Below are 27,870 nucleotides of genomic sequence, written 5' to 3'. Positions count from 1 at the left end.
ATTCCCTAACTTTTTGATTTTCATTAATCCCTCTTGATTATTTACAAAAAGGTTGTTCAAGTCAGATGTAAAGCCCATTGAAAATAAATTTAAAGGTCAAAATATAAATTTAAGGTCAAATTAACAATTGTTTATACCCAAAAATAAATCAAAAGGCTTAAAATAAATTTCAAAGCTCACAAGAATTTAAGGATTCAAAAGCCCTAAAATCGAATTAGTAGTCTAAAAGCCAATCTTAATAGTAACATTTAATTTAATTTGAATTACAATCCAAACTGGTTAAAAGATTGAGATTGAAAGTTTAAAAATGAATCGATTTTATGGAGCCTAATTAGTGAATTGTAATTGAAATATATTAAAGACAAAATTAAATGTCTTCATCCATTGGTTTATTTCATAATTATACAAATAAAATAGGTATTTCTTATTGGGATACGCAATATTGATAATTTGATTTATGAAAAACCATTTCCTCTTTTGATTTTATTAGGAATCAAAGCTCATTCTTTAAATAAATTAAAAATCGATCCCTTCTCTGAACCTCAATTTTTTTCACAATCAACCAAGAAAAATAAGTTGTCCTCGTTGAGATATGCAATGTTAATGATTTGATTTATGAAAAATAACCATTTGTTCCTTTGATTTTATCAAGAATGAAAGTTCATTTTTCAAATAAGTCAAAACCAATTTCTTGTAAAAAATTTGGATCTTTTTGTGATTAATCAAGTAAAATAAAAGTTATTGTTAGGATACACAATATTAATGTTTTGATTTTTTAAAAAATCATTGTTTCCTTTGATTTTGTTAGAAATTAAAGTTTTTCTTTAAGTGAGTCAAAACTTGTCTCTTGTAAGAAACTCTAATCTTTTCACTATTCACTAAGCAAAATGAGGAGTTTTCGTTAGGATACATGATATCGGTACTTTGATTTATAAAAAAACCATTTGTTTCCTTTGATTGTTGGTTAAAAGCTCGTCATTTGTAAGAAACTCAATTATTTTCTCAATTAACAAAGCAAAATAAAGCTTTTATTATGATGCATGATATTAATGCTTTTATTTACAAAAAATCGTTTCCTTTTTTAATTTTTTGAAAAATCAAAATTTTATCTTTCAAAATTTGACCTTTGCAGGTTAAAAGATCGATTCATTTTCATAGGGAATCGATCGAATCATGCTAGGTAGCATTCTATATGAAAAATCTTCACAAAAAGGCAATTGCCTTAAATCTTGTTTAGCACTCTTCTAATTAATTTAATTATATCTTGAGTTATATAACTTCAAATCAAGATTCATTTGAAGATTTATAAACTAAACTTAAGGAGTTTTCTATCTATATAAAATTTAACATATGATTTAATATATAAAAATTATAATGAACTTTTAAACTATCATTTATACAGTTGTTAATCATCTTACATAGTCTCCAGTATAAAAAAAAAATCAAGATACATTCTTAAAAGTTTTGGATTTCAATTTTATTTGGCCTATTAGAAAATATACTAAAAAAGCTTTCCAACAATATAAAATTTGAATATTAAAACTTTGTAAATCAATATAGAAAATAAATTAAAATCAATGTTGAAAAACTTTATTCTTACAAAATAATTTTCTCTTGTTAATCAATTTTTCAAAACTGATATTATCAGAATTATATTAAGTCCAAGAAAAATAAATTTAATTTAAAATAAATAATTAAACTTTCATTTAAACTCAAATAAATAATCTTTAAAATTTGTTTTGTTTAAGAAATGTAAAAACATAAAGAAATGATTGTTTAAATTTAGAGAAATATTTTATAAAGAATTGTCCATCTTGAAAATTATATTTTTAACATAAACATTAAGATTAATATTTTAAAATATTTTTCTCATATATTTTTAAATCAATAACAATTTTGAAAAACATAATTTTTTTTAGCATAAAAAATAATATATCATAAGAATCATGTATTAAATAATTTTTTTTTAAATTTTAATCAAATTTATTTAATTTAATATTTTATTATTTCAAAATAATAATAAATTCAAAACTAACAAAAATATCAGCGGTGAAGAAAAGAAGTTTTAAAATTTCCTTGTACATATAAAAATACATGGATTGAAACTTTGAATCTCAATTAATCCTTTTGATAAAAGAGAATAACGTTATTTAAATTATTGATTGAATTGATAAAATTAAAATCTGTTATTAATAATTTTTTTAATTAAATAATTTATAAATTTAATATAAAATTATTTAAAAACTTATGATTTATCTTAATTTTAGATTAAAAAAACCTTCCTCCATCTTAAATTTGTTCTTAAAAAAAATCATTGAAAGAAAATGGAACAATACAAGATAAAAGGCTTCGATTAAATTTTGTAGGTATGGACGAGAGAAAGAAAGAAGCAGGAGTGCGTTCGGTGGAGAGGTGCAAAATTGCTTTCATGGTACGATTAAATATTTTACATTTGTTGGTTGTGTCGGAGTACAACGCGGAAGACGGAAGGAAGCGAACAGACACGTGATATATAAATAAAAATAAAATACAAAGCAAAAATGATGACTTACAGTGTCGGCAAAGGTTCGGTTGAATTAAAAAAAGAGTCCGGCTGATTGGGTTCATTATGGAGTAATTATGGAGAATCCATGTTAGCGGTCCGGAGGGTTTGATTAAAAATTTTTAATTTATTTATAAAATATTTTTTATTATATTTATAAAATATTTTTTATTAAATTTAAAAATAATATCTGATATTTTAATAATAAATTTAAATTAAATGGACTTAAATTGATTTTAATGAACAAATCAAACGATATCTTTGAAAAACATTTTGAGATGTCACTCACACTTGAATGAATATGCAATTAATTCTACTCCACTGCATTAGTCACATATATATGTTTTTTTAACATAAATTGCTTTTCTCAAATCCTAAAGTTATTAATATTATACCTTAAAATCTTTTTACAGAATTCAAAAATGAGAAGAGAAAGCAACGCATGAGCTAAAAGCTAAACATTACCTACCGTTAGTTGACATTTGGACTAGAGCTTTGGCCTTTGGGGGAAGAAAAATACAATATGAATTGGAAACCAAGCAAAACCATTATAGGCAAGGCAGGCTGTCGTTGTCCCTTACTACTCTTGTCAGTTTCGTCAACCGCTCCTTCATTATTATATTTTATCAAGTATTTTAATAAAATGTATTATTATATTTAATAATCTTAAATATGGAATAAAAATAAATTATAAAAATATGAAAGAGATAAAATTTAAAAATTTGAAAATATATAAATTTATTAAAAAAATTCATATTTAATGTATAAATATAGCTAATAATATAATAATTTATGTGTATTTAAAATATATTTTATATTTCATGTGCTTTACGTATATCTAAAATAAAACAAACAAAATAAGTAAATAGGCAAATGGTCAATTATAGAAGAAGCGTGAGTCAAGGAAGCCAACCATGCGAAGCTTCCAGCTCAGTATTACCTTTCACCTTGGCATCCAAGTGGTAAGTGAAGTCCAACTTCTCACTCCAAAAACTAATAAAGAAAAGCACCAACCGACTACATAAGCACATATTTTATCAACGCAGTTTCTTCCCCTTCCCCTCATCAGTTATCAGATCTGTCGGTGGTGCTGCTGCCGCTACAACCTCTCAAATATTGGGCCATTTGCTTGGCTGTCTGACTAAAAGCAAATAAAAAAAATTACTCCATACGAGATGTACGGCAGAGATCCATGGGGAGGCCCGTTGGAGATAAACGCGGCCGACTCCGCCACAGACGATGAGAAGAGCAGGAATCTACAGGACTTGGACAGGGCTGCGCTCTCTCGCCCATTGGATGAGACCCAGCAGAGCTGGCTGCTTGGCCCCGGCGAGCAGAAGAAGAAGAAGTACGTTGATCTGGGATGCATCATTGTCAGCCGCAAGATCTTTGTGTGGACGGTGGGGACCCTGCTCTTCTCAGGCTTCCTCGCCGGATTCATCACCCTAATCGTCAAGACGGTTCCCCGTCATCACGACGGCCACTCCCCGCCCGATAACTACACTCTCGCTCTTCACAAGGCGCTCATGTTCTTCAATGCTCAGCGTTGTACGTTTTCTCTCCATTACTTTCTTTTGTTAGTTTCCTTGAATTAATTTATGTGGGTTTAACTTGAGATCCCATTCCATCCCATCCCATCTAACCAAACTGGAATTCAACCATGATTGCTTTGCTATGTTGGGTATTGATCGGATCAGATTGAATTATCCGTGCTTTTTTACTTGTTTTGTCATTTTTTACCCATAATATTAATCTAATTTATCAATCCACTACCTGCAGCCGGGAAGCTGCCCAAGCATAATAATGTGTCGTGGAGAGGGAACTCGTGCCTCCGAGATGGCAAATCCGATCCATCCACTTTGATGAAGGATCTGGTGGGCGGTTACTACGACGCCGGCGATGCTATCAAGTTCAACTTTCCTGCATCTTTTGCCATGACCATGTTGAGCTGGAGCGTCATTGAGTACAGTGCTAAATACGAGGCTGCCGGGGAGCTCAATCATGTTAAAGATATCATCAAATGGGGTACGGACTATTTTCTCAAGACCTTCAACAATTCTGCTGATACCATAGACAGGGTTGCAGCGCAGGTATTATTTTATATGTTAGTTAATTATATTTCCACCATAATTATTTGATTCTTTTTTTGTTAATTGTCATATGCTAACTTATAGATTCACAGGTTGGGGTAGGAGATACATCCGGAGGCAGTACATCCCCAAATGATCACTATTGCTGGATGCGCCCCGAGGACATTGATTACCCTCGTCCTGTCTATGAATGTCACAGCTGTTCTGATCTTGCTGCTGAAATGGCTGCTGCTTTGGCTTCTGCTTCCATTGTTTTTAAAGACAACAAGGCATACTCCCAAAAGCTTGTCCATGGTGCCCGGACCCTCTTTCAGTTTGCTAGGGACCAAAGAGGGAGATACAGTGCTGGTGGTTCCGATGCTGCCCTCTTTTATAACTCCTCCAGTTACTGGGATGAGTTTGTTTGGGGTGGAGCCTGGTTATACTATGCCACTGGGAATTCTTCCTACCTGCAGTTAGCTACTCATCCTAAACTTGCCAAGCATGCTGGTGCTTTCTGGGGAGGCCCAGATTATGGTGTTCTTAGCTGGGATAACAAGCTTCCTGCTGCTCAGGTAACTTTATGCTGCTTTTCTTTCTTGTCTTGTACCTTGTGTGCCTGTCTGCTCTGTTTTGATTATTTGATGTAAAGGGTTTTTGGGTAAAAGTTTGCTCAGAATTTATTTCTTCGTTTGTGTTGTTTAGAGCACTCTGATATTCAAATAATTAATGTGCATTTCACTTTGGGCAAGAAAGGTGAAGTTTAACTATAGAGCTTTCGGGAAATAGCTTGTATGTCTGTTGCTAATATAACCAATGTTTTGTGTTTTAGGTGCTTTTGAGCCGGTTGAGACTGTTTTTGAGTCCTGGTTATCCATACGAGGAAATATTGAGCACGTTTCACAATCAAACCAGCATCGTCATGTGCTCATTCCTTCCAGTTTTCACTAGTTTTAATAGAACAAAAGGTAGAAATATCTCCCGTTTTTGTTGACCATGACATACTCAATTGCGTTGGCTGTGTACTTTTCTTTGACCACTGTAACTTTGGACGTTATGCAGGAGGTTTGATTCAGTTAAACCATGGAAGGCCTCAGCCTCTGCAATATGTTGTCAATGCAGCCTTCTTAGCTGCCCTCTACAGTGATTATCTTGATGCTGCTGATACACCTGGATGGTATTGTGGTCCCAATTTCTATTCAACTGATGTCCTGCGTGGCTTTGCCAAAACCCAGGTATGTAGTAATCTGGTTTTTTTTTTTTTTTTTCAAAACATAGTCCAGGGGACATGGTTCAGACCACTTAATCCCGAATCATACTAAGGCAGGGTGGCTGATAATTTTGTTTTTCCATCTGTTAATTTGGCAGATTGATTACATCCTTGGGAAAAACCCTCGGAAAATGAGTTATGTTGTGGGTTTTGGTAACCATTACCCAACACATGTTCACCATAGAGGTGCATCTATCCCAAAGAATAAGATCAAATATAACTGTAAAGGGGGATGGAAATGGAGGGATACATCAAAGTCAAACCCTAATACACTTGTGGGAGCCATGGTTGCGGGACCTGATAAGCATGATGGATTTCATGATGTTCGAACCAACTACAACTACACAGAGCCTACTCTTGCAGGCAATGCGGGTTTGGTTGGTGCACTCGTGGCATTATCTGGTGACAAGACAACTGGGATTGACAAGAATACCATTTTTTCTGCAGTTCCACCAATGTTTCCCACACCCCCACCGCCTCCAGCACCTTGGAAGCCATAAAGATGTTTTTGATCATTCTTCTGTTTCCACCATGTTGCGTGACTTATAGTCTGATGATTTTGGATGTGGTTTTTGATACGTTGATGACCTTGAAAGTGAAAGTAATGCAAAGGGCAAGACAGGAGATGAGTGACGGAACAACCTGCAGGAAAACTTAATGGTGGTTTGGCTTTCAGATTGGAGAATCAGACTAGCATTCAGAATTTGATAATTTGAATATGAATTCTGTTTGGATTTCGTGGTATATGTAATGCATATGTATGATACCAAATTGTATTCTTTGAAACACATAAGTTTAAACACTCCAAAATCGATTAACAATAAATTTGTGTTTAATCTCGCCTTGGCTGTTCACATTTATGTGCTTTTCTCTTTTTAAGTATTTCTTACAAACTAGACTAGAAGTGTCGTTGAATTGAGAGTGTGTATTCCTTATTCCTTTCTTCTTTCATGGTTTTTGCTTTTTAAATGGAAACATAAGCAAAAGGGGCCGCAAGAGTTTGTTTGGTAAAGTTCCTTATCCTTCAACTTGAATAATAAGTGTGTAATGATGACATAATTCATTTGATGTGAAAAATGTTGCTGTAAAAGTCTGAAAAGCCATAACAATTGATAAACAGCAATGGGGGATTGGATTAGTACTTAGAAGCGGAATCTGGTGTGGCTGTGTTGCAAAGAATAAGGAACAGAGCATGAGAGAGAGGTAGGTCCAGCTGAAGTGATTCCTATCAACAATGACAATTTATCTACTTTTGTGCTTTTCTTTTGTGACTTGGCTGATTCCTTGGCACGGTACTCGTTTTATTCCATTTTACTTGCCGTTGGTTAAATTCTTTTCCTTTACCTTTGTATATGCTTATTCTTTGGTCACCTTCACGTCTTCCTCTTTCAGGTATATAATATATTCATATTCATGAACGAAAGAAAGGAAGAAACTGAAATTTTTGAAGAAACTGAAATTTTCTTTTCTTTTCCTTTCCTTGGCACGTTGACATCAGATTAAGATATGGCAGCAGAAGAAGAGCCCAGCTCTCTGCAGTATTCACCAACCTGGGTGGTTGCTGGTGTCTGTTTTCTCATTGTTTTCATATCTCTTATTGTTGAACGAGGTCTTCATCGCCTTGGGAAGGTATGCAAAACAATATTTGATCGTCCTCCTCCATGTTTTACTGCATGTGTCTAATTTATAATTTTGCATTCTTTCAAGGATATATACCATGAATGCCATCTGCAAAAATTTTCTACAATTGTGGTGCATAACTGTTGACAATTGACATTGAGATGATTCCGCAGATATTGCTCTTGCTATGCACAAATAAATTTCTTTTCTTTATTTTTGTGAAATTCCTTTACCATATTGACCTTTCTTTTCTTTTTATTTTTTTTTCTGTACATGATGCACTACTTGAATGATGTTTTTATATGTACATGATGGTCAGTGGTCACAGTCTAAGAAAATCTTCCGACTGTTTTGTGTTTGGCAATCCAGTGGTTGAAGCATAAAAAACAAGACGCACTTCTTGAAGCATTACAAAAGTTAAAAGATGGTTTGCTTTCTTCCGTTTTCTCTCTTTAAACATTATCTATGCTTGTTACATTAGCATGCTTGAGATTCCCTAAAATGAAATGTTTGGCAGCTCAAGTCATTATTTCTGTTTTTCCTAACCAATTCTTTACCGATGTTTGTTGACAGAACTGATGCTATTAGGATTCATTTCCCTTCTATTGACTGTCTTTCAAGGTCTAGTAAGTCAAATGTGCATCCCACCTTACGTTGTATCCAGTATGCTTCCATGCAAGAGGAATAATGAAAGCAAAACTCATGAAGAATATTCTCCTCAAGCTATAAAAAATAGACGGCGCCTTTTTTCCACAGAGAGTAGCTCAGAGCATTGTTCGCATGAGGTATAGCATCATGGATTCAAAATTGTTAGGTTTTCAACACTTTGCTCGTGCCCAGAACTTATGAGGTCTAATTTGACTTGAAGGAAAAAAAAAGCACTTGGTAAATATGGGTTGAAGTCTTTACATATAAATCATATTTGAGAGGCTCGGTCTGTCGATTGCTCAAATACCAACCATTTAGACTTGCACACATCTAAAAGGTTCATGATTAGATATTTCACTAGTGTGAATCGAGTCTCTACATACATACCATAACATATTTTCAAAAAAAACCCTGTGGAATTTTGGCCCTCACGTCTACCCTTGTATATACATTATTGGAATGACTTTGCTTTCCTTACTTTTAATGGCAATATACACAAATGAAACTCCAGATGAAGCTCACCCTTTCCAGAAGGGATTGATTTGACTTTGGCTCCAAATCATGCTTAAATCTGAATTTCTTCTTCTTATCTCAGGGGAAGGTCCCCTTAATGTCATTGGAAGCATTGCATCATCTCCACATTTTCATCTTTGTATTGGCAGTTGTTCACGTGATATTCTGCGTCATTACAATGGGTCTTGGAGGAGCAAGGGTGATGTTTTCTACTTCTAACTTTTCAAATTTGTTGCACTACAAGTATATTATTCATTTCCAAAGATGTTTTGCCTTAGTATAACTGCTACTTTCGTTAGCAATAAGTGTTACAGATGCAATGAGACCTAATTTTGGTTTATTTATCATGTAGATACGGCAATGGAAGCATTGGGAAAGGACTTTTAAAGACAAAAAAGGTAAAACATCAAATCAAATTTCCAAATTAATATATCTTGGATTACCATATGCTAACTAAGGTTATGTGCTCGAGGTTGAGAGTTGAAATTGATGATGATCTTCTTCTCCGCTACAGAAGACCATACCCCTCATCGCCATGCGTTTTTTGCACATGCACAAGGATATTGGAGGAAGGCAGATGTTGTGAGCTGGACTGTAAGTCTATATATATATATGTATGTATGTATGTATGTAAATATTTGACGTTGTTATTCACATGACGGCAATTTGCTTTGTGTTTTTGGCAGATGTCATTCTTCAAACAGTTTTATGGCTCTATTACAAAGTCCGACTATATAGCACTTCGAGAAGGGTTTATCATGGTAAAGTCCCCATCATGATCATCAATCATATTATTTGCAAAATGATTAATATCAAGAATGGTCGTTATAGTGAAATATTTAATGTGATGTTTAAACTTTAAAAATCTCTAACGTATTATTTGAATTATGAATCTATCAACTAAAGTGGTATTTGGTAGATTGTCAGTTTGTCACGTGTCATCATTTGAAATAAATCACATTAGGAGTAAGTAACGAATTAGTTACCATATTCATAATACAAGTATCACATTAGAGATTTTTAAAATTTAGATATTACATTAAATATTTCACTATAGTGTAAAGGCCATTCACCACATTAACTCTTTGAAAAATTAGTTTTTCCAAAATGATTTTACCAACTACCTCTTTTCCACTCCGTCTAGACACATTGCCCAGCCAACCGCGAATTTGATTTTCACAATTACATGATGCGTACACTTGAACTGGACTTCAAAAAGGTTGTTGGCATAAGGTAATTACTATTATTCATTCTTAAAATCATGGAAAGCTTTTAGATTTAGCATCTGTCTGTTTGATTTTAAGATAAATATTCCCCACTAATATCCATCCTGTGTCATTTACGTATAGCTGGTACTTGTGGCTATTTGTGGTGGTGTTTTTGCTATTGAATGTAGAAGGTAATTTTCTTTCAATACGAATGATGCAATTAGACTCGGCAATTCATGACACGATATGAAAATGATATGAAAAATATATAAATGGGATATGATTTAAAATTTTAACAAAAATTATATACGGATTTAATAAATAAAAAATATATATTTTAATGTGTTTACCAGTTAACACTTAATTTTCAAGTAAAATACGAAACAAATATATGAATTACCAATGTTTTACACAACACAGATATATGAATTGTCAAGTCTAAATGCAATTGCTTTTTTGGTTTTGCATAATTTCTCTAATGGGATTTCTAAATATTTCATATATATGTCATGTATTTCCATGCAGGATGGCATACGTATTTTTGGTTATCGTTTCTCCCTGTTGTTGTAAGTGGATTAGCTATATTTAGTGATTTAAGAATATTATTGAGATTCAGATAACATTAATGGATGAATTAAACGGATCGAGTTTTACAGCTTCTACTTCTTGTGGGCGCCAAGTTAGAGCACATAATTATTCTCTTAGCTCAGGATATGGGTGAGATGAAGGAACGAGGCGAAGCAGCACGAGTTAGACCTTCCGATGAACACTTTTGGCTTAAGAACCCTGGCATCGTTCTTCACTTGATTCACTTTATTCTGTTTCAAAATGCATTTGAGATTGCTTTCTTCTTCTGGATCTTGGTATGCCAGCCAACGTCGCAAATAGATAATTAAACTCGGGTGCGAAAAATTTTTTTTTAAAAAAAATTAAAAGATTGATTAAAAATCATAGTATTCATATGAATCGTTTTTTTATTCAGCTCGGTTTTAAAAAATTAAAAATTTCAAGAACTAATAAATCAAATAAAACAGCTAAAATTTGGTTTGAATCAAATTAATTTAAAAAAAAAGTTAGTACAAATTCAAATTAAATTTTAAAAATTTATAATATTATCTATTATTAAAAAAACTAAACTGATTCTAGTTTAATTTGAACCGATATAATCCCTAATTAAGCCATCCTTCTTTAAAAAAAAAAAAAAAATTACTTGTTGGCCATTTCACTTACTCAAACAAGTTTGTTTTGTAAAGTGCACATACGGGTTCAAATCATGCATCATGGAACGAATGGGCTATATCATCCCTAGACTTATAATGGGGTAATATTCGTCGTCTGATGCATATTTACATGATCTCAATGTCCATCATTACATGTTTTACAAATTTTGATTTTTTTTTTTTTTTGGTTTGCTTTTGCAGTGTAATGGTTCAAGTTCTCTGCAGTTACATCACCTTGCCATTGTATGCTCTCGTCACACAGGTTGATGCTTTATGCGCGTAAAATTTTGAGTTGTTATGGTCTTTACTTGAAGCCTTAACTGTGGTGGTTTTTGTGTCAAAGATGGGCAGCAAATTCAAGCAAGGCTTCTTTAATGAGTTTGTGCAAGAGCGTTTGGGCTATTGGCTTGACAGAACAAGAGGTCAAGAAGCAAGCCAAATTGATAGGATGGTGAAAGAACCATATCAAAGCATACAAATCGGAGAGCAAGAGACGATAAGTACCGCGGGAGAAACCATAAAATCAATGATGGAGCTGTCGTGTGTACTACACCAATCCCATGAACCATCAACTTAAGTCACTCGCAGCAAGTACTGCGTTTCCTTTCCTTTCCTTTCCTTTCAACTTAAGTCACTCGCAGCAAGTACTGCGTTTCCTTTCCTTTCCTTTTCTTTCCTTTCCTCACCAAAATGAAATCTTTATACTTTGACCAAGCTAGCTCAAATGTAATAATAATTAGAAACAGACCCGTTGTGCGGGTTAATTTTTTTTTTTTTATAATAAATAATATTTTAATATTTTTAATAAAAATAAATGATAAAAAAAATTATTAATTAATTTGTATATAATATGTGCATTTTATTCCCATTCTTTATATAACAAATTATTCAAATATATTTTTTAAAATTTATCTCTTCAAATATAGTTAAAAATAGTAAAATAAATAATTTAAAAAATAATAAAACTTAAAAAAAGAAAAAAGTCCAAGGAAAAAAATAAAAAAAAAAAGAAAGAGAACTAAATTAGGATGCCATTTAAACATTTTTACTAAGGATGATTATAGGTCGAGTCAAAATTGATTTTTTCACTTTGACTCCAACTTAACTTTTAAATAATTCAATCTGATTACGATCAAACCTAATATCGTGTTGTAATTTTTATATTTGATTTCAATCAATATATATGTATAATCATATCTAATTTAATTCGACCTTAAATGAATTCAATAATTTTAATTTAGTATAATATTTATAGAAATATTATTTTAATATAAATTATATTTAAATTATATATAAATATAATATTTTTATTTAATTTTATTAATATAATACATATGTAAATATAAAATAAATAAATAATAAAAATATATTTTTTATATATTTCAAGGATAGTTGTGCCATAAAATCAAAATTCGTATATGACCTGACTCAATTTAAAAAGGAAAATCATCTTGGCCCTAACCTGATATTGATTTTAAAAAGAAAAATTGCTCGTTTTGGATAAGGACAGGTTGAAACCCGTCGAACACTTTTTTTTTTTTTTGCATTGTTAGCTCCAATGATCATTTTTTTATAAAATTTATCTAATTAAAAATTAAAAAAATACATATATAAGGAAGAACAAAAAAAAATGAAATCAAATAGAAATATAACGTGGACGCCACAATTTAGAGATGTAACGGGATTAAGCTAACGTAGATTTAAGTTCATTTCAAGATTAACCTGACTTTTTAATAATTCTATCTAACTCCGAGTCGAGTTGACATTAAATTTTTTTATACTTTGGCCCAACATATATATATATATATATATGTTTGTGTGTGTGTGTGTAACATGCATTTGACTCAACTTAACCCAGAGTAAAATACTCTAAACCCTCTTTAATCCAACCATGATTTGCAAAAAGAAAAACTCACTTGCCTTGATCGAATCTCGATTAAAAAAAATCCCTATTAGATTGTAGCAAATCGAAATTTGTTGAAAATATATTATTTTATCATCTAACCTCCATTAATACTTTTTCTTACAAAGTTTAGTTAATTTAAAAAAATAACAAAATAACAAAAAGAAGGCAAAAAAGAAAAAAAGAAAAAGCAAAATGAAGGTAGAACATGGACACTTCCATTGACATAATTTTCTTACAAAATTTAATATATAAATTTAAAAAAACTAAAAAAGCAAAAAAAAACTAAAGCTAAAAAAAAACCTAAAAATAAGCCAAATTTGAATGTCATGTGAACACATTTGTTATCTTTTTTCTTACAAAAATACCTAATAAAAAACAAAAAATAAAGAACTAAAAAAATTTTAAAAAATTTTTTAGTCAACAATATCAAATGTACCTCGTCTAAAAGTTTAAAAAAATAAAAAAAATAGATTATTTTTTAAAAATAGAGAATATACAAAAGATAAAGAAGATAAAAGAGAAAGAAAGGAAAAAATGAAGAAAGGAAAAAGAAAAGAAAAAGAAAAAGAAAAAGATGATAGGTGGTTAGATCTGGTAATTTTAAATATGACATAATAACACGATACTAAAATGACATGAAAAAAATCGTGTATGGGTTTAGTGTAATCGTATTTTTTGTTTTAATTGTGTCAACATAGTTAAGACACCACATTATTTGTATCGTATTTATGTTAAATAATAATGATACGTTTAAGACATGATACTATTCATAACATACAAAAATTTTAATTTATTTAAAAAATTAATAATAGTATTTGTTATATCATTTTGGTGTTTAAATAGATTATAAATTTTTAATTTTTAAATAATTTTTTGTTTAAATACTAATTTAAGTGATATTTTTATTTAAATAAATGAATTGATCATGTTTAATCATGTTATTTGAATATAATTATGTTAATCGTGCCTGTCATGTCATATTATTTAAGTAATTAATTATGTCTAATCATATTATTTATATATAATTATGTTTATTATGTAGTGTTATGTCATATTAATTCCGTATAAATTAATTTTAAATGTATTGATTGTATCATGTCACATATAATACGAATAATAAATGTATTATGTTCGTGTTTAAATTATTTATATTATTTATATATTCGTATTAGGTTCATGTCAAAATTATTTGTGTCATTTCTAAAATAATTTTTAACACAAAATATAATACAATAACACAAATTACTAGGTTTACATGTGACAAGTCTTGGTGTGGTCAAAATAAATAAAAATATAGCATGGATAGATAATAATAACTAGCTATTAATCATGGATCACTGCTGGCTAATAATGATTTTTAAGTTGTGGCACTTTTTTAATGTACGGATTTAGAAATTTTTTGAAGGTATTCATTTATATAATATATATATATATATATATATATATATATCTCAAAAGTTGGAATGAATTTATCAATTTATAGAAGAAAAGTGTCTGAAACAAATTTTTGGAGACGTGAAAATTTTTTCTTGAAATTTTTTTTTTTTAAATTTAAGGATATTCATAAATACCCTAATTCCTTATTTGGATTCTTCCCTGCACTTTTTTATGAGACTCGGGAAAAAAAATGGAGAGGATACTAAAGCTGCTTCCGTATTTTGAAGGTGGATTGCTATGTTGGTCATTAACATATTACATATTCACTTCTCTACGAGTTAATCATGCAAAGAACCCACAATCAAATTAGTGAAACCAATTAATATTCTTGGAATAAGTAGTAGAATTCCTGGATTAATTCTACTTCTGATGTTAGACATAGAGTTAGTTAAAATGTTCTTACAAGTATATTTTTTTCATTGATGAAGAAATAATTACAAATTGAATTGTGATATTTTATGAGATTTTACAATATCTTATGATACATGATTTATAAAATTGTTCATAAGTTACGAATATTAATAAAATTTAAATATGCTTAAATTGAAGACTTTGAATTAAATCTCATTAACCCACAAATATGGATTGGATTTACCATTCATTCAAAATAGTATTTGACAAATTTTTGGTAAAGTATATATCTGTTAATTTTAAATATGACACAATGATACAATACAAAAATTATATAAAAAATATATATGAATTTTAAAAAAGCATATTTTATATTTAGTTGTGTCAAAATGAATTTTGATATGACACTATTGGTGTCTGACATGTATTTGACACATTTAATACATGTAAAACATAAAAAACACATTTAAATAAATCATGATATAAGACTAGCGTATGAAAACATGAAATATGTTTGACACATTTAACATGCTTTTTAGATTTATTTTAATTTAATATAAATATATAAAAATTATTTTAAACTTTTATTATAATATCTAATTACATATTTAATATAAATAACAATATATATTTAATATCAATAACAATATATAAAAGTTATCTCAATTTAAAAATTTCGCTCAATTTTTAACCAAATCATATGGGACTTTAATTTTGATTTCAAGTTAATTGTGGAAGGAATTTTTATATTAATTAAGTCATTATATTGTATTTTTAAAGTTATTTGACCATTCAGGGGCATTTGGTTTAAAGGAATCCAAAAAAATTTTTCGAGAATTTTAATTGTGGGTATTTAATTTTCACATTTAATTTAGGGTTACTCGATTCTTGAGAAAAATATCAAATTTTTAATAGTATTTAAAACCTCGAAATAAGAAAGAACCTTCTTCCTGTGATATTTTAAGATTTTGGATGAAAAATTACTTAAGTTTCAAATTTGACTTAAATAAAATAATTATCCTATTTATATTACCATTTTGAAAAATAAATTTGAAACTAAATTAAATTTTATTTTCAGTCAATTATGATATTTTTGTTTAACAAAATGCTGTAATTGGTTCTTTGTTTGTTTTTTTTTTTTGGATTTACATACGTTCCATGAATCTAGCGATTATGGCTTTCTCTTAAATATAGGTCGAAATTGGGTTATAAAAAGACTTGAAATGTTTATATTATGGCGTTTTTAAGGAGGAAACGCCATTTTTTGTACAGGTTGACTTTTTGCGATTTTGCCAAATTAGATTGCTATAGTCTTCTTCTTGGTACTGGTCTATTATAGCGTTTTTAAAGAAGAAATGCCAGGCTGACTTTCTGCAATTTTTACCAAATTAGAATGCTGATAATCTTTTTCGTGGTACATGTTAATGGAAATTATGAGACAATAAATGTGGAAGAAGATTTTAGATACGTAGAATCTGGTGCTTTTGACGAGTGTGCTAATTTCCTAGAAATCTTGAATGACTACGAACATGACTGTGAGGAAGCATTTTTCCGTTGTTGTAGCATGTCCAGAAGAAGATGGAAAGATGAACGGAGAATATCTGAAAACAATTGGAGCTCATGGAAACTAGCAAAGGTACTAAAGTTCTCAGTGCTGTTAGTCTACTAAGCTAATATGTTTTTTTTTTTTGTTCTAAAAAAAGTTCATTGATCATCGATATGAAGGCATTTCCTATTTCATCTATCATTATATTATAGTGGCTTTTTTTAATCTGTTGGTGCAGAGCCCAACAAATAAAAGATTACAGAGTCCAGTTGGGCGATTGAAATCTTCACATCCAAATGCAAATCGGGTTGGCTCTCATTTCTAAATTTTAAAGTTACATGTTTCACAAGAAATAGACTCACTTGGGCATTTGAGTTGGCATTGTCTTGTAATATCCCTGGCATGTTACTTTAAAAAGTGATCATTAGAGCTGAGCTGTGTGATTCTTTTGGAAAATATGATTGGAGCTAAAATAGTTTTTAGGAATGTCAATACATTAAAGATGTGCTGTAGACAAGTAAAATTTGATTGCTATACTTCATTTTATGTTTGCATGTATTTGATGAAAAAACTTCAAGGACAACTTTATGTATTTTTCATGGACACAATTGTTAACTTGGAGAAAACTCATTGAAGGAAAGGTCCCAACAAGAGTCAAGCATTTGTCTCATTACTGATCATCAATTATTCTGATGGTAATCTTTAAATTCTAATTACATTTGGACTTCTTTTATCATTAATTTTCTATATTTAAACTCTTAATATTGCATTATGTATTTATCATTACCTAACTTTCTAATATTCAATATTATATTTAACATTAGATTATATATATATATATATATATGTATTTTTAAATTCTCTAACAATTTTTGTAGCAAAATACAGGCTGTCATCTAGTAATCATATAAAACCTATATTAATCATTTAATTATAATATGACTTTAATATGCAATTATTTTATATATATATATATAACTACACTTAAATAATAATGTTAGTATGATTCTAACTCATTATTTAATAGTTTTTTATTTTGAATTTGTTGATGCCATAAATAAATAGAGTCACGTATAAATTTATGATTTGTTTGCTCTTATTCTTTTGTTAAAAATTTATTATAGCAAAAATATGAAATTTTTTTTATAGTTGAATGTTAAGTTTTACCTTTTGCTTATCCGTAACTCTTTATTGGAAGAGTCTCAACGGAATTACATCGTGATACTTGTCCAGCATTATAAAATAATTATTTTATTTTTTTAATATTATAAAATAATTATTTTATTCTTTAATTAAAATAAAATAATTAAAAATTAAAAATAAATTAAAAGAATTCCCAAAAATGTTATATTTGACATCTATTCACCATTATAAAATAATCATTTCACCTTTTAATTAAAATAAACTAACAAAATATAAATAATAAAAAAATTAAAAATATAACCCTCTATTAATAGAATTTCAAAAATGTTATAGGCGACATGCGCTTAATATAATTTCTTATTATTTACATTCACATTTTTCATGTTTTATCTTAAAAGTTTTGGCTACTCTCAAATCTAAAGACTCATTTTTCTTAACTGATTTACAATTATGTCTACATTTCATATGTCTAAACCATCTAAAATGATCATTTCTCAATTTTTTGAATTTTTCTCAAATATTTTTATTTTTGATTTTGTCTCTTCTAATCTTATCACACTCAATTTAAGCATTTTCATCTCAACTATACTCATTTTCTTTTTATCTTGTTTCTTAACAATCTAATATTCAATCTTATATAATAATGCAGGTCTTACAGTTATTTTATATAATTTTATCTTTAATTTTAAAAATACATTGCAATCATACAATACACTTAACTACTACACTACCTCACTCATCTTACTTGAATTATATGATTTACATCTTTTTTTTATTTCAATATCATTTTGAATAATTGATCTCAAATATAAAAATGACTACTTTTTTTGTACTACCATACCATTAGCCCTTGTTTCCTTACTACTACTACTAAATTTACATTTTATATATTCTATTTTAAAGTTTACCAAATTCCAAAATAAAGATACATGCAAATATTATATATATAAATTATTTTAAAATGGTAACTTAAGAAAGATACATGGCAATACTATATTAATATTATAAACTAATATTATGAGGGTACATTTGGTACATAAAATGATTATCATTTTATCTCATGTTTAATATGCATTTAAAAAAAATTAGATTACGAAGGAGAATTAATAATCCTTTTAATAAGATGATTCACTTTTTTCATAATAAAGATGATTATTTTTAATCTATGATATTAAATTTATATTTTTATTATAACTTTAAAAATTACATTCATAAATGGATATAAACCAATAAGATGACAAGTGCAAGTAATGATTGGTTTGATCAAAATGTTATTTTTTTTCTCGTTTTCTATTTTTCTTCCTTTTTTCCTTTTCCTTCCCTTACTACCGTCGGCCAAATATCATGATGACATAAAGAAGGGAGCCATTTTCCAATTGATGAGGGGTCAAACTAGTGCTTCTAACACCAAGAACCGCAAGATTTGGCCCTTATAATAGATCAAGCACATTGAGGTCTCTTGCTTTCCCATGCCATTTGGTAGCTTCAGCAACTACGGGATATCAACAAGGCCAAATTTGACCCTCATGGATTGATAGCTAGCCTTTGTCAGCTAATAAAAGAATGAAAGTAAAAAAAAAAAAGAAAAGAATAAGAAAAAATAAGAAAGTATATTTTAGAAAAATCAATTTATTTTTAAAATCAATTATTTATTTTTGAAAAAGAATGAATTTAGTTATTAACCACAAAAATTATTATAAATTTAAATAATATTTTATTGTTAAGAAATTGCATTATATTTAAAATAAAAAAATTATAAATTCAAATCATAGTTATTTTAACTTTAAAAAAGAATGATTTTAATCAATTACACTATAGAAAAAACATCCTACGTTTACTCTTAATGCTTGAGGACATCAAATATATTATAATATATGATGACATTAAATTATTTAATTTTATTTATAATCTTATTTTATCTTATCTTATTTATAATATTACATGCCAAATACATTGTAATTATACTCTTTCTCTTTCTCTTAATGTATATATATATAAAAGGTAGTGTAAATAAGTGAATACCATGTACTAAATTTTGTAGAAAAAATGTCATTAGTTGAAACAGTTATAAATATCATAATAATAGTTCATGTCAGATTTACTTTGTTTCATGTCATCTTGGGTTCATGTTATTTCGGATTTGAACCACACATTTTTGGATCATTTTAAAATTTTTTGAATTTAATTGTTTTTAATTTAAATTATTTTAGATTCAAATTGTTTTAGATTCTTATTTCTTTAGGTTCATGTCTTTCTTTTCTTTTTCAATTTGAAGTGACTCGAATCCTATATATATATATATATATTTTTGGACGAGTTTTTAGATTAAGATTTATTTTGTCTCTTTTTTTTTTATTATATATATAGGAAAGATGTAACTCTTATATTTTTTGGATCTTTAAATCAAAATAATATTTTTAAATTTAATAATTTTGATTCAAAAATTTAAAATATAAGTAGGTTCTTTCTCGTATAAGTAGGTTTTTTCTTGTGTGTGTATATACATATATATATATATATTTATATATATGTCAATTGTCACCTCTATTTTTTGTTATTTAGTTGACCATTAAAATAATATAGCAATAAACTCAAAATGTTAGTGGAAGGAAAAAGATAATTTCAAATTTATCACTCATTTAGAGAGGTGCAATTTTATCATTATACATTAAAAAAATCAAACTGAAGATGTACATAGAACGAGTTACTAATCAAGCTCATTTATTGGCTTGGGTTTATTTTGTGAGCCTTGAATATGAATTTTTAGATATGAGCTTGATCTAAAAAGTTTTATATTAATTAATATTATATTTTAATTAAATTTTAAAGTTAAAATATATGTTAAAACATAAAAACATTTTTAATATTTCAATAATAAACTTAACTAGTCAAACGAACTCAAACTTGAGTCTTAAAAGTATCAGTTAAGTTCAACTTAACTTTGTTCATGTACTCCAACCAAAAGTCGAAAATTAAGGAATATTTAATGAAAAAAAAATAACTGGGTTTTGATTTTTTTTTGGCCAAATTAGAAAGTAAAATAGTAAATTTGCAGCTGTTAAAAATTATATAGCGGTAAATTTAATCCACTAATCAAATAATGCGGTCATTATGAATCTTATTCCAAAAGAAAAAAAAAATCTGTTATTTGCACACCCCTTGTACACACCTTATGTCGACCTAAGCTTGGCAAAGAGTATTAATACGAAAAATTTACCCCTAATCATGCTTAGGGTGAACACGAGGGTCTGCAGCTATGTGCAAATAATATTTTCCCAATGAACATATATATTTTGCACCAAATTGTAGTTGTAGTGTCTTCAATTTTTTTTTTTTTTAATTGGATGACTGATGGAATATTTGTGATTATGTTAACAATTATATGACCTATTCATAAAATATTTGACTCTTAATTCAATAATTAGAATTTAAATCATGACAATCTCAAGTATAAAGAAATTTGGAGCACTCCGAAATCATAACAAGGACAATGCAAAAAAGCAGCAAAGCAAATAGCGTATATGTGTTTCATAAACATGTGACATTTCGTATGGTATATTTTTCCCCTGTCAATTTTTCTACATACAAAGACGAACAACAAAAACCCAGTCTCTAAAGAAAATGAAGAGAAAGAGAGAGGATCATATATACTTCTATGTGAATCCTAAATCCCATCTAATACACATTCCTAAAAGTATCCAAGCTATGATGAAAAAGACATGACACCCACCTGCTTCTCCATCTCAATGCCACCTGGATATGAGGCAGACTCATCTTCTCCCTCGATCTTTCCATTACCAAGATTGTTTAAAGCTCTCTTTGCGTAAACTGTAAAAGCAATTGTGGTAACAATTGCTATGATTAGGGAGACGATATTGTATATAATTTCCACCGCAGTCAAGTGATGGTTGCCATATTTAACATCAGCGAATGTTCTTATCAACCGACCACTGCACAAAGACATAAGTAATTAGTAACAGAATCCACCAGCAGCATATAAAATCATATTAAAGCTGAAAAACTTCATACTTCAAGAGAGTTGCATAAAATCTTGACTGTTTATGTCACCTGAACAGTAGACAATTAGTTTCAATCTGGTTGAAGCCTGAATTTTAAAATAGTTCCCTAAATTAGACGGTCTTCTTCTGTAATCCTTGGACTTGCAAAACTGATCACTGACACAATCAAGAATGACTTCATTACATACTGCTAGGGTCAGATGACATGGCAGCATAAGTAACGTGGCCAAAAACTTAAATGCATCACGTATTTGTCTAAGAATTGCAATGTTTTGGCCATTGGCATTTTCTTCTTTCCTCTTTTCTCATCTTTTCTCGTCTCCTTTTTAAGAACATTGAGCAACCCATCCTCAACCTCCTTGCCATTTGCCTTCAAAACCATCCCCCAACTGCCAGCAAAGGTGATCTCTCCTTTCTTCTTTTATTCTCTCCCTTAATGCAGTTGCTTGCTCTGAACAACTCTTTACCCTCCGTTCTTGTCCTCTCATCTTTTCCTTATTCCTAAGTTTTCATTGTGTTCACTTTGATTTAGACTCAAGTGTAACCCTCATTTCTTTTCTTCAACTCTCTCTCCATTTCTGAACTTCTAATTTGCACTGCAGATAGTTATGAGATATGGGGCTTGCAGTTGAATTGGCATTAACAATTTCTGAAGCTGATTGCTACAGGGTCTTGGAGAGGATTGGTGATTATTATTATTATTATTATTATTATTATTTTGGCTTTACAACAGCACTAAAGTGCCAGGGATTTAACAAAAGTCACTTTCTTAAGGTAGCAAGGAGGTGGGGAAGTGGCAGTTTTGCACTGTGCTTGATGGTGTTCGACTTATTTTGGGTTCTGCTTGATGGAATCTGGCTGTTGTGACATTATGGGTGGTATAGGGTGGCAGAGCCAGAACAGGCAGTTTTAGAGGGTAGGTTTTCAAAGACGCAATGTACTACCGTAATTAGCATCGATGTGGCACTTTTAGCTGCATTAGCAAATTATTATATAGGATACCATCAGCTTAACTTAGCACCACACAAGGAACAAGGTTTGCATTCACTTGATTGACAAAACTGCAAGCCCAGACACTATATTAGACCTCATTTGGAGGTACAAGGACAATAACTATAGAGAAATTATTTGATATACCGACAGTGGAGTTTTTTAACTCCACAAGCAGGGTTCAGATCATAACAAATGTACTACTTCTTTTTTAAATGAATTTTTTTAAATATATAAGGGACATGTGTCACCAACTTAATTCTGCTTGTAGAGTTAAAAAACTCCACTGTCAGTGTATTTGATAATTTCTCATAACTATATTAGACTCATTGCACAAATTAATAAATAAACTTAAGGGACTCCTAACAAAGCTTAAACCTAGAAAATATTTCTTCGGACCAGGGTACTGTAAAATTAAAATGATTTGTTCACATTGCATACCTGTAGATATAAATAAAAGCTTCTGGAATCATTCCAGCAATCGATCCACATAAATATGGCCAAAACCTCATGCTGGTTACCACAATTGCATAGTTGAAAATTGTGTAAGGAAATGGCGAAACTCTAAAGAGAGCAACCACTCTAAATTGATGCAACCAGCTTCCTTCTCCTGCAAGTCGAACCACAGCAGCTGTCTGGGGCCATTTCTTTAACCATTGCTGCACATCAAAATAAAGAAAAAGATCGGAGACAGCAGGAAAGAAAAATAAAGAAAAAGATCGGAGACAGCAGGAAAGAAACTCAAGATTCCTGATTAACCAGTCAACATCAGCTGAAAACAAGTAGAAGTCTTACATGGATATGGTCACGAAAAAGCAGTCCAATCAAATAGGGTAGGACCATTCCAATAGTTGTTCCGACCATAATTATGACAAACCCAAGACCATATCCAAAAATCATCCCAGCCAACCACATGGAAGGACCAGAAGGTATTAAGAACACAGGAAACAAGGCAAGAGAAGTAACAAGCACAGCAGCAAGAACTGGGCGGCCAAAGGCAGTTGCTTCCCATTGCATGATTGGAAAAAGAACCTATAGTTAAATTGAAAATTCTTCAAATGCTAAAATTTCGGTGTGCAAATGGTAAAGTCATTCAACAAGATGCCATAGAGAAAATAACTACATAGTCCTTTTCTTTTCTTTTTGCAGCAATTAGCCAAACAACTAAAGAAAATTACATACATGCACAATTGGGACATAATGCGTAAACTAAAGTTAAAGAGAAAGTAGAGAGAAAGAGAGAAGACAGTTATGGGCAGCAGGTACCTTCTCAAAAAGAAATGGCATTCCCCATTTCAAGAAAATGAGAAGCAATATAACAGAAAAAATGCAGAAGACGACAGCTTTGATCCACCAGATGAAAGTGTTACTCCTTGGGGGTGGTTGAGGTTGTAAGATGTCCATTCCAGCAGCAGCGGGTTCATTAGAAGTAACCAGCCTATCATATTCACTGTCTTCCCTCAGATGATGCCCAGAGTTGGGGCCCTGTCTTTCCAGGTCCTTAGATGAGTTCGACATCTAAAACAGAAAAGTAGACATTTAGCAAATTACACATGAAACTACTCAAACTGCCTATAGCCGATTGAATGATTGCCAAACAACATTAGAAACAGAAGAATCATATTTCAGTTATTGATAATTAATCTGTTACAACTCATAAAACTAACATTATCTCAAAATAGAATATTTAATGCCGCAAAAGAAAAGATAAAAAGGAAAACTAGGGGTTTAAATGAGTCAAGCTACCAGTGAGCAATTCAGGCTCTGACTCAAAAAAAAAAAAAATTGAGCTCAACTCGTTCATTGTCCTTTCGGTGGAAGATGGAAATATGATTTCAGAATTAATTAACAGGTAAACAAATAATATACCAGTCATAATCAGCATATCTAACTCCAATTTATTTTTGAATAAAAAGTGGAAGCCCTAATTCTAATTCTATTACATGAAAACCATCTATGTAGCTTAGCAAGAATCAAAATTCAGCCTAAAAACCCTAATACCTTCATATTTCCTATGATTTAAGCCAATTATTGCTTTTCAGAATCAAGGGTAATAGAGAGAGGAATATAAACTGTCACCTGTCTTTCTCTTTGTCTTTGTTGTTAACAGTTACCAAGTTCCGGTTCCAAAGGCGTAGGAGGAGAAGCAACAGCCGAGACGAGCTCCTCGGTAGCACGGACGCTCGGTCGTCGGTCTGTTCCGCGGCTGGTCGAAGATCTGTTGATTGTGTTTTGAAGCAGAGTAAAAGTTTGCAACTTTGAATTTTCCGTCCTTCATTTATCCAAACATGCCTTTTCCAAGTTTTTTAACAAAAATTCAAAACGTAGCAACTACTTTTCTTTTTTTTTTTTTTTTTTCATTTTCTCTCTCTTCCTTCCTTCCTAAACTTTCTTTCTTTCAGAATATGTTTTTACCTTCCATTTGTTTATCATTTTCTTATGTATAAAAATTATAAACATTTTACTTATAATTTTTTTTATTTATTATAATTTTGCTATTAATCTGTTGAATAAATAATTATTTAGAAATTTATCACTATATATAACTCTAAATTATGATTAAATAGAATAATATAATAATTATAGGTCATGTGTGATATATAAGATATGATAAGATAAGATAATATTATAAATAAGATTAGATTAAATAATATTATCTTATTTTATATTTGATATATGTAAAAATTATAATAAGATAATTTATTTATTTATTAAAATTATCTTTTATTAAAATTTATATAATTTAAATTATTTATTTAATTTTTAAAAATATAATTATACATATAAGTTTAATATTATAAATTAAAAATAATTCTTTCTACTTGAGAAAAATTGAATAATTTTATACCAAAAAGATATTAATTTTTTTTATAATTTTTATTTTTATTTTTAAATATAAATCAAACATAATATATGATAATTATTATCTTATTTTATCGATAATTTTATTTATCAAATATGACTATAAGTGATATTATTTCATCAAAATTATAAGAACATGATTTTTATTTTTAAAAAATTAAATATTCTTATCTTATTTAATATATCTATACATAAATAAATATTTTGTTTTTTGTAAAGAACGTAAATTTTGAGGCAAATAGCTTAATTTCTTAATATTCGGATAGTCTTAAGACCCGTGTCTTATAATTAATATATCTAATTTAAAATTTTTTTGTTTTTGTTTAGACAAATTTTATTTCTCATGTTTCATTATTATTGGTGTAATTTTAAGTTTAAATTTAGCAAAAACTGATTTAATTGCAATTATCTTATTTTTATCATATAATAAACATTTAATATATATATATATATATTTTTTGCGTGTAAAGGAAGAATCTCTAAGTTAAAAATGTTTTTTTTTTCTTGATTGACATTAGAAATTCAAATAATAACATGAATTATCATTAAAATTTTTACTTTATTTTTTTATACAGGTTTGACAATTCAAATAGTACTAATTAAGTATTATTCCTAAATTACTTTTGAATCAGGTATTCATATTTTTTAATTTATATTTTACATTAAGTAATTAAGATCCAAACTCACTTCAACAAATTGGTGTAGGTTCACAACTATATGTTCTTTCTACTGTTTAATATACTTTATGTAGAAATTACAGGCGTATAGGTTTTTTTTTTTTTTTATACCTTTTTTTAGTCTATTCCATCCATTCTCATTCAAGTTAGGAGTTTTATTTTTTAAATAATATTCCTTCCATTTCATAAATAATGTTTGAATTAATCTTTTTGTAACAAAAAATTTTTAATTTTAACCATTAATATTTTAAATATTTTGTTACATTAAATTTTATAAAAATATGTTTGAAAGCCTCTTTATTCAAGGTTTCTAGAAAGCATTTTTTTAATATTTTACTCATAAAATATTTAAAATAAAATAGCATCAAAATTAAAAAATTGACCCAAAAAAGTCAAATCAAAATAGTATTTATAAGAAAAAATGAGTATTAAGTTGTTTGGTCTTATTTGATTTTTTTAATGTTTGATAATGTTTACCTGGGAGTAGACGGCACCTCCCGTGTTTGGTCTTATTTGAATCGATTTTTATTTTATTTTTATTTAATTTGTTGCGCCATTAGTTGAAATTCATATATATAACTACAGTTTATTTCATAAGATACTTGTCCGACTTGCCGTGTGTAAAATATGGAGTGATCCGAAAACCCAATTCCTTGTTTTTATTTTTCCTTTTGTGAAAAATATTGAATGAAATAATTATTTTGGTTCAACATATTTTTTTATGTAAAATATTTTATGTAATTATATTAAAAAATTAATTATTTATTATATATCACATATATAAATTTATTAAAATAAATATTTATCATTTAATTATTACATGAGATGTGTAACAATAAATAGCTGATTTTTTAATAATGTAATTATATGGTATAATTTGTATAAAATGAATATATTCTCACGTGAAGTAATTATTTCATATAATGCTTTTTTCTTAAAAATTGAAGTAAAAGTCAGCTTCAAAGTAAAATTAATAATTTAAAATATGATATGATGACATAATATAAAAATAATAATAAATAAAAATATGAAAATAAAATAGTTTAAAATTTTATTAAAAATTATATATAAATTTAATAAAATAAAAAAATATATTTCATATATTTGTATCGACACAAATTATAACAAGTAATTTTTATGTAAAATATAATATAATACATAAATTATTAATATTATATATGATATAAATATACAAATTATCATATCTATTCCAAAATTACAAAATTAAACAAAAAAAAATCTTCAAGTTATAATTAAATTTGCAACTAATTATTGGATCAAGTAAATGAACTTAATGGTCAGAGTGATCACAAAAAGACTTACGGCTTTATATACTTTGTATGTGTTATTTTATTAATTTTGTTTGTGTAATATAAAATTTTAAATAATAATAAATTTTTTTATCAATATTGACAATAAATTAGATTTTTTAAAAAAATCATGAATTAAAGTACTTCAAATCCTTTTAAAACTACATTGTACTCTGAAATATATATATATATATATTTATAAATTTAGTTTGATATTAAGCAAAATATTTGTATTTACATTTGTAAAATTTATTATCAAGTTACTTTAATCATTCAATAAATCTTAAGTCCATGCCTTTTTCTTTTAATGAAAATTTGACTTGAAGTTTCTAAATTTAAGATGTAATAAAGTTCAACTATCGATAAAGATGTGCCATTAACTCGAAAATTGTTTGAATGTCTAAATAATAATATATTATTATTAGATACGAAAATCCGTACAGATATTTAGGGAATTACCTATGTAATCTTATGATTAAAACCAAATTATCTTCTAATCTTGTATTTTAAGTAGATGTCAATTCACAGAACATGGAGGG

The 27,870-nt window shown here is 28.8% G+C and overlaps 3 protein-coding genes across 14 annotated transcripts; 2 read left to right on the top strand and 1 right to left on the bottom strand.

Moving 5' to 3' along the window:
• Nucleotides 1–3,569: 3,569 nt before the first annotated feature.
• On the top strand, nucleotides 3,570–6,720 carry LOC111275321 (endoglucanase 25-like). The gene is made up of 6 exons (XM_022860603.2): nucleotides 3,570–4,090; nucleotides 4,322–4,632; nucleotides 4,725–5,186; nucleotides 5,444–5,579; nucleotides 5,674–5,846; nucleotides 5,980–6,720. The coding sequence occupies exons 1-6, from the start codon at nucleotides 3,718–3,720 to the stop codon at nucleotides 6,379–6,381; spliced, it is 1,857 nt and encodes a 618-aa protein (XP_022716338.2). The 5' UTR covers nucleotides 3,570–3,717; the 3' UTR covers nucleotides 6,382–6,720.
• A 141-nt stretch (nucleotides 6,721–6,861) lies between these two features.
• Nucleotides 6,862–11,930, top strand: MLO13 (Seven transmembrane MLO family protein). 10 transcript variants are annotated; one of them, XM_022860604.2, is made up of 14 exons: nucleotides 6,862–7,510; nucleotides 7,871–7,928; nucleotides 8,075–8,286; nucleotides 8,745–8,861; nucleotides 9,015–9,060; nucleotides 9,177–9,256; nucleotides 9,349–9,423; nucleotides 9,807–9,895; nucleotides 10,012–10,061; nucleotides 10,396–10,436; nucleotides 10,527–10,733; nucleotides 11,124–11,191; nucleotides 11,292–11,352; nucleotides 11,434–11,929. In XM_022860604.2, the coding sequence occupies exons 1-14, from the start codon at nucleotides 7,388–7,390 to the stop codon at nucleotides 11,665–11,667; spliced, it is 1,461 nt and encodes a 486-aa protein (XP_022716339.2). In that variant the 5' UTR covers nucleotides 6,862–7,387; the 3' UTR covers nucleotides 11,668–11,929. The 10 variants fall into 10 exon arrangements, 8 of the variants coding, with proteins under 8 accessions (XP_022716339.2, XP_022716340.2, XP_022716341.2 ...); XM_089756017.1 differs by having other exon boundaries at nucleotides 7,378–7,510; nucleotides 7,821–7,928; nucleotides 11,434–11,927; XR_016334421.1 differs by lacking the exon at nucleotides 11,124–11,191 and having other exon boundaries at nucleotides 10,527–10,772; nucleotides 11,434–11,504.
• Nucleotides 11,931–20,924: 8,994 nt separating this feature from the next.
• On the bottom strand, nucleotides 20,925–24,762 carry LOC111275320 (uncharacterized). Of its 3 annotated transcripts, XM_022860600.2 has the most exons (6): nucleotides 24,562–24,762; nucleotides 23,749–24,000; nucleotides 23,278–23,514; nucleotides 22,924–23,141; nucleotides 21,542–21,648; nucleotides 20,925–21,423 (listed from the first exon to the last, which is right to left on the bottom strand). In XM_022860600.2, exons 2-6 carry the CDS (start codon nucleotides 23,998–24,000, stop codon nucleotides 21,413–21,415), a joined length of 825 nt encoding a protein of 274 aa, XP_022716335.1. In that variant the 5' UTR covers nucleotides 24,562–24,762; the 3' UTR covers nucleotides 20,925–21,412. The 3 variants fall into 3 exon arrangements, with proteins under 3 accessions (XP_022716335.1, XP_022716333.1, XP_089611647.1); XM_022860598.2 differs by lacking the exon at nucleotides 21,542–21,648; XM_089755521.1 differs by lacking the exons at nucleotides 21,542–21,648; nucleotides 23,278–23,514.
• Between the last annotated feature and the right edge of the window lie 3,108 nt (nucleotides 24,763–27,870).

Source organism: Durio zibethinus, chromosome 26 (genome assembly GCF_047325235.1).
Source record: "Durio zibethinus cultivar Kanyao isolate XHJ-2024 chromosome 26, ASM4732523v1, whole genome shotgun sequence".
Taxonomy (NCBI): Eukaryota; Viridiplantae; Streptophyta; class Magnoliopsida; order Malvales; family Malvaceae; genus Durio; species Durio zibethinus.
The sequence above is the reverse complement of the archived record's forward strand: the minus strand, read 5'-3'. Positions and strand labels throughout refer to the sequence as shown.

Excerpts from the sequence above, each read along its gene's own strand:
- LOC111275321 (XM_022860603.2), top strand. The coding sequence starts at position 3,718 with ATGTACGGCAGAGATCCATGGGGAGGCCCGTTGGAGATAAACGCGGCC. Across the intron at positions 4,091-4,321 it reads GTTCTTCAATGCTCAGCGTT|CCGGGAAGCTGCCCAAGCAT; the intron begins GTACGTTTTCTC and ends CACTACCTGCAG. Across the intron at positions 5,847-5,979 it reads GTGGCTTTGCCAAAACCCAG|ATTGATTACATCCTTGGGAA; the intron begins GTATGTAGTAAT and ends TTAATTTGGCAG.
- MLO13 (XM_022860604.2), top strand. The coding sequence starts at position 7,388 with ATGGCAGCAGAAGAAGAGCCCAGCTCTCTGCAGTATTCACCAACCTGG. Across the intron at positions 9,896-10,011 it reads AAAAAGGTTGTTGGCATAAG|CTGGTACTTGTGGCTATTTG; the intron begins GTAATTACTATT and ends ATTTACGTATAG. Across the intron at positions 10,734-11,123 it reads CTTTCTTCTTCTGGATCTTG|TGCACATACGGGTTCAAATC; the intron begins GTATGCCAGCCA and ends TGTTTTGTAAAG.
- LOC111275320 (XM_022860598.2), bottom strand. The coding sequence starts at position 24,000 with ATGTCGAACTCATCTAAGGACCTGGAAAGACAGGGCCCCAACTCTGGG. Across the intron at positions 23,515-23,748 it reads TGCCATTTCTTTTTGAGAAG|GTTCTTTTTCCAATCATGCA; the intron begins GTACCTGCTGCC and ends ATTTAACTATAG. Across the intron at positions 23,142-23,277 it reads TTTTTCGTGACCATATCCAT|CAATGGTTAAAGAAATGGCC; the intron begins GTAAGACTTCTA and ends TTTGATGTGCAG.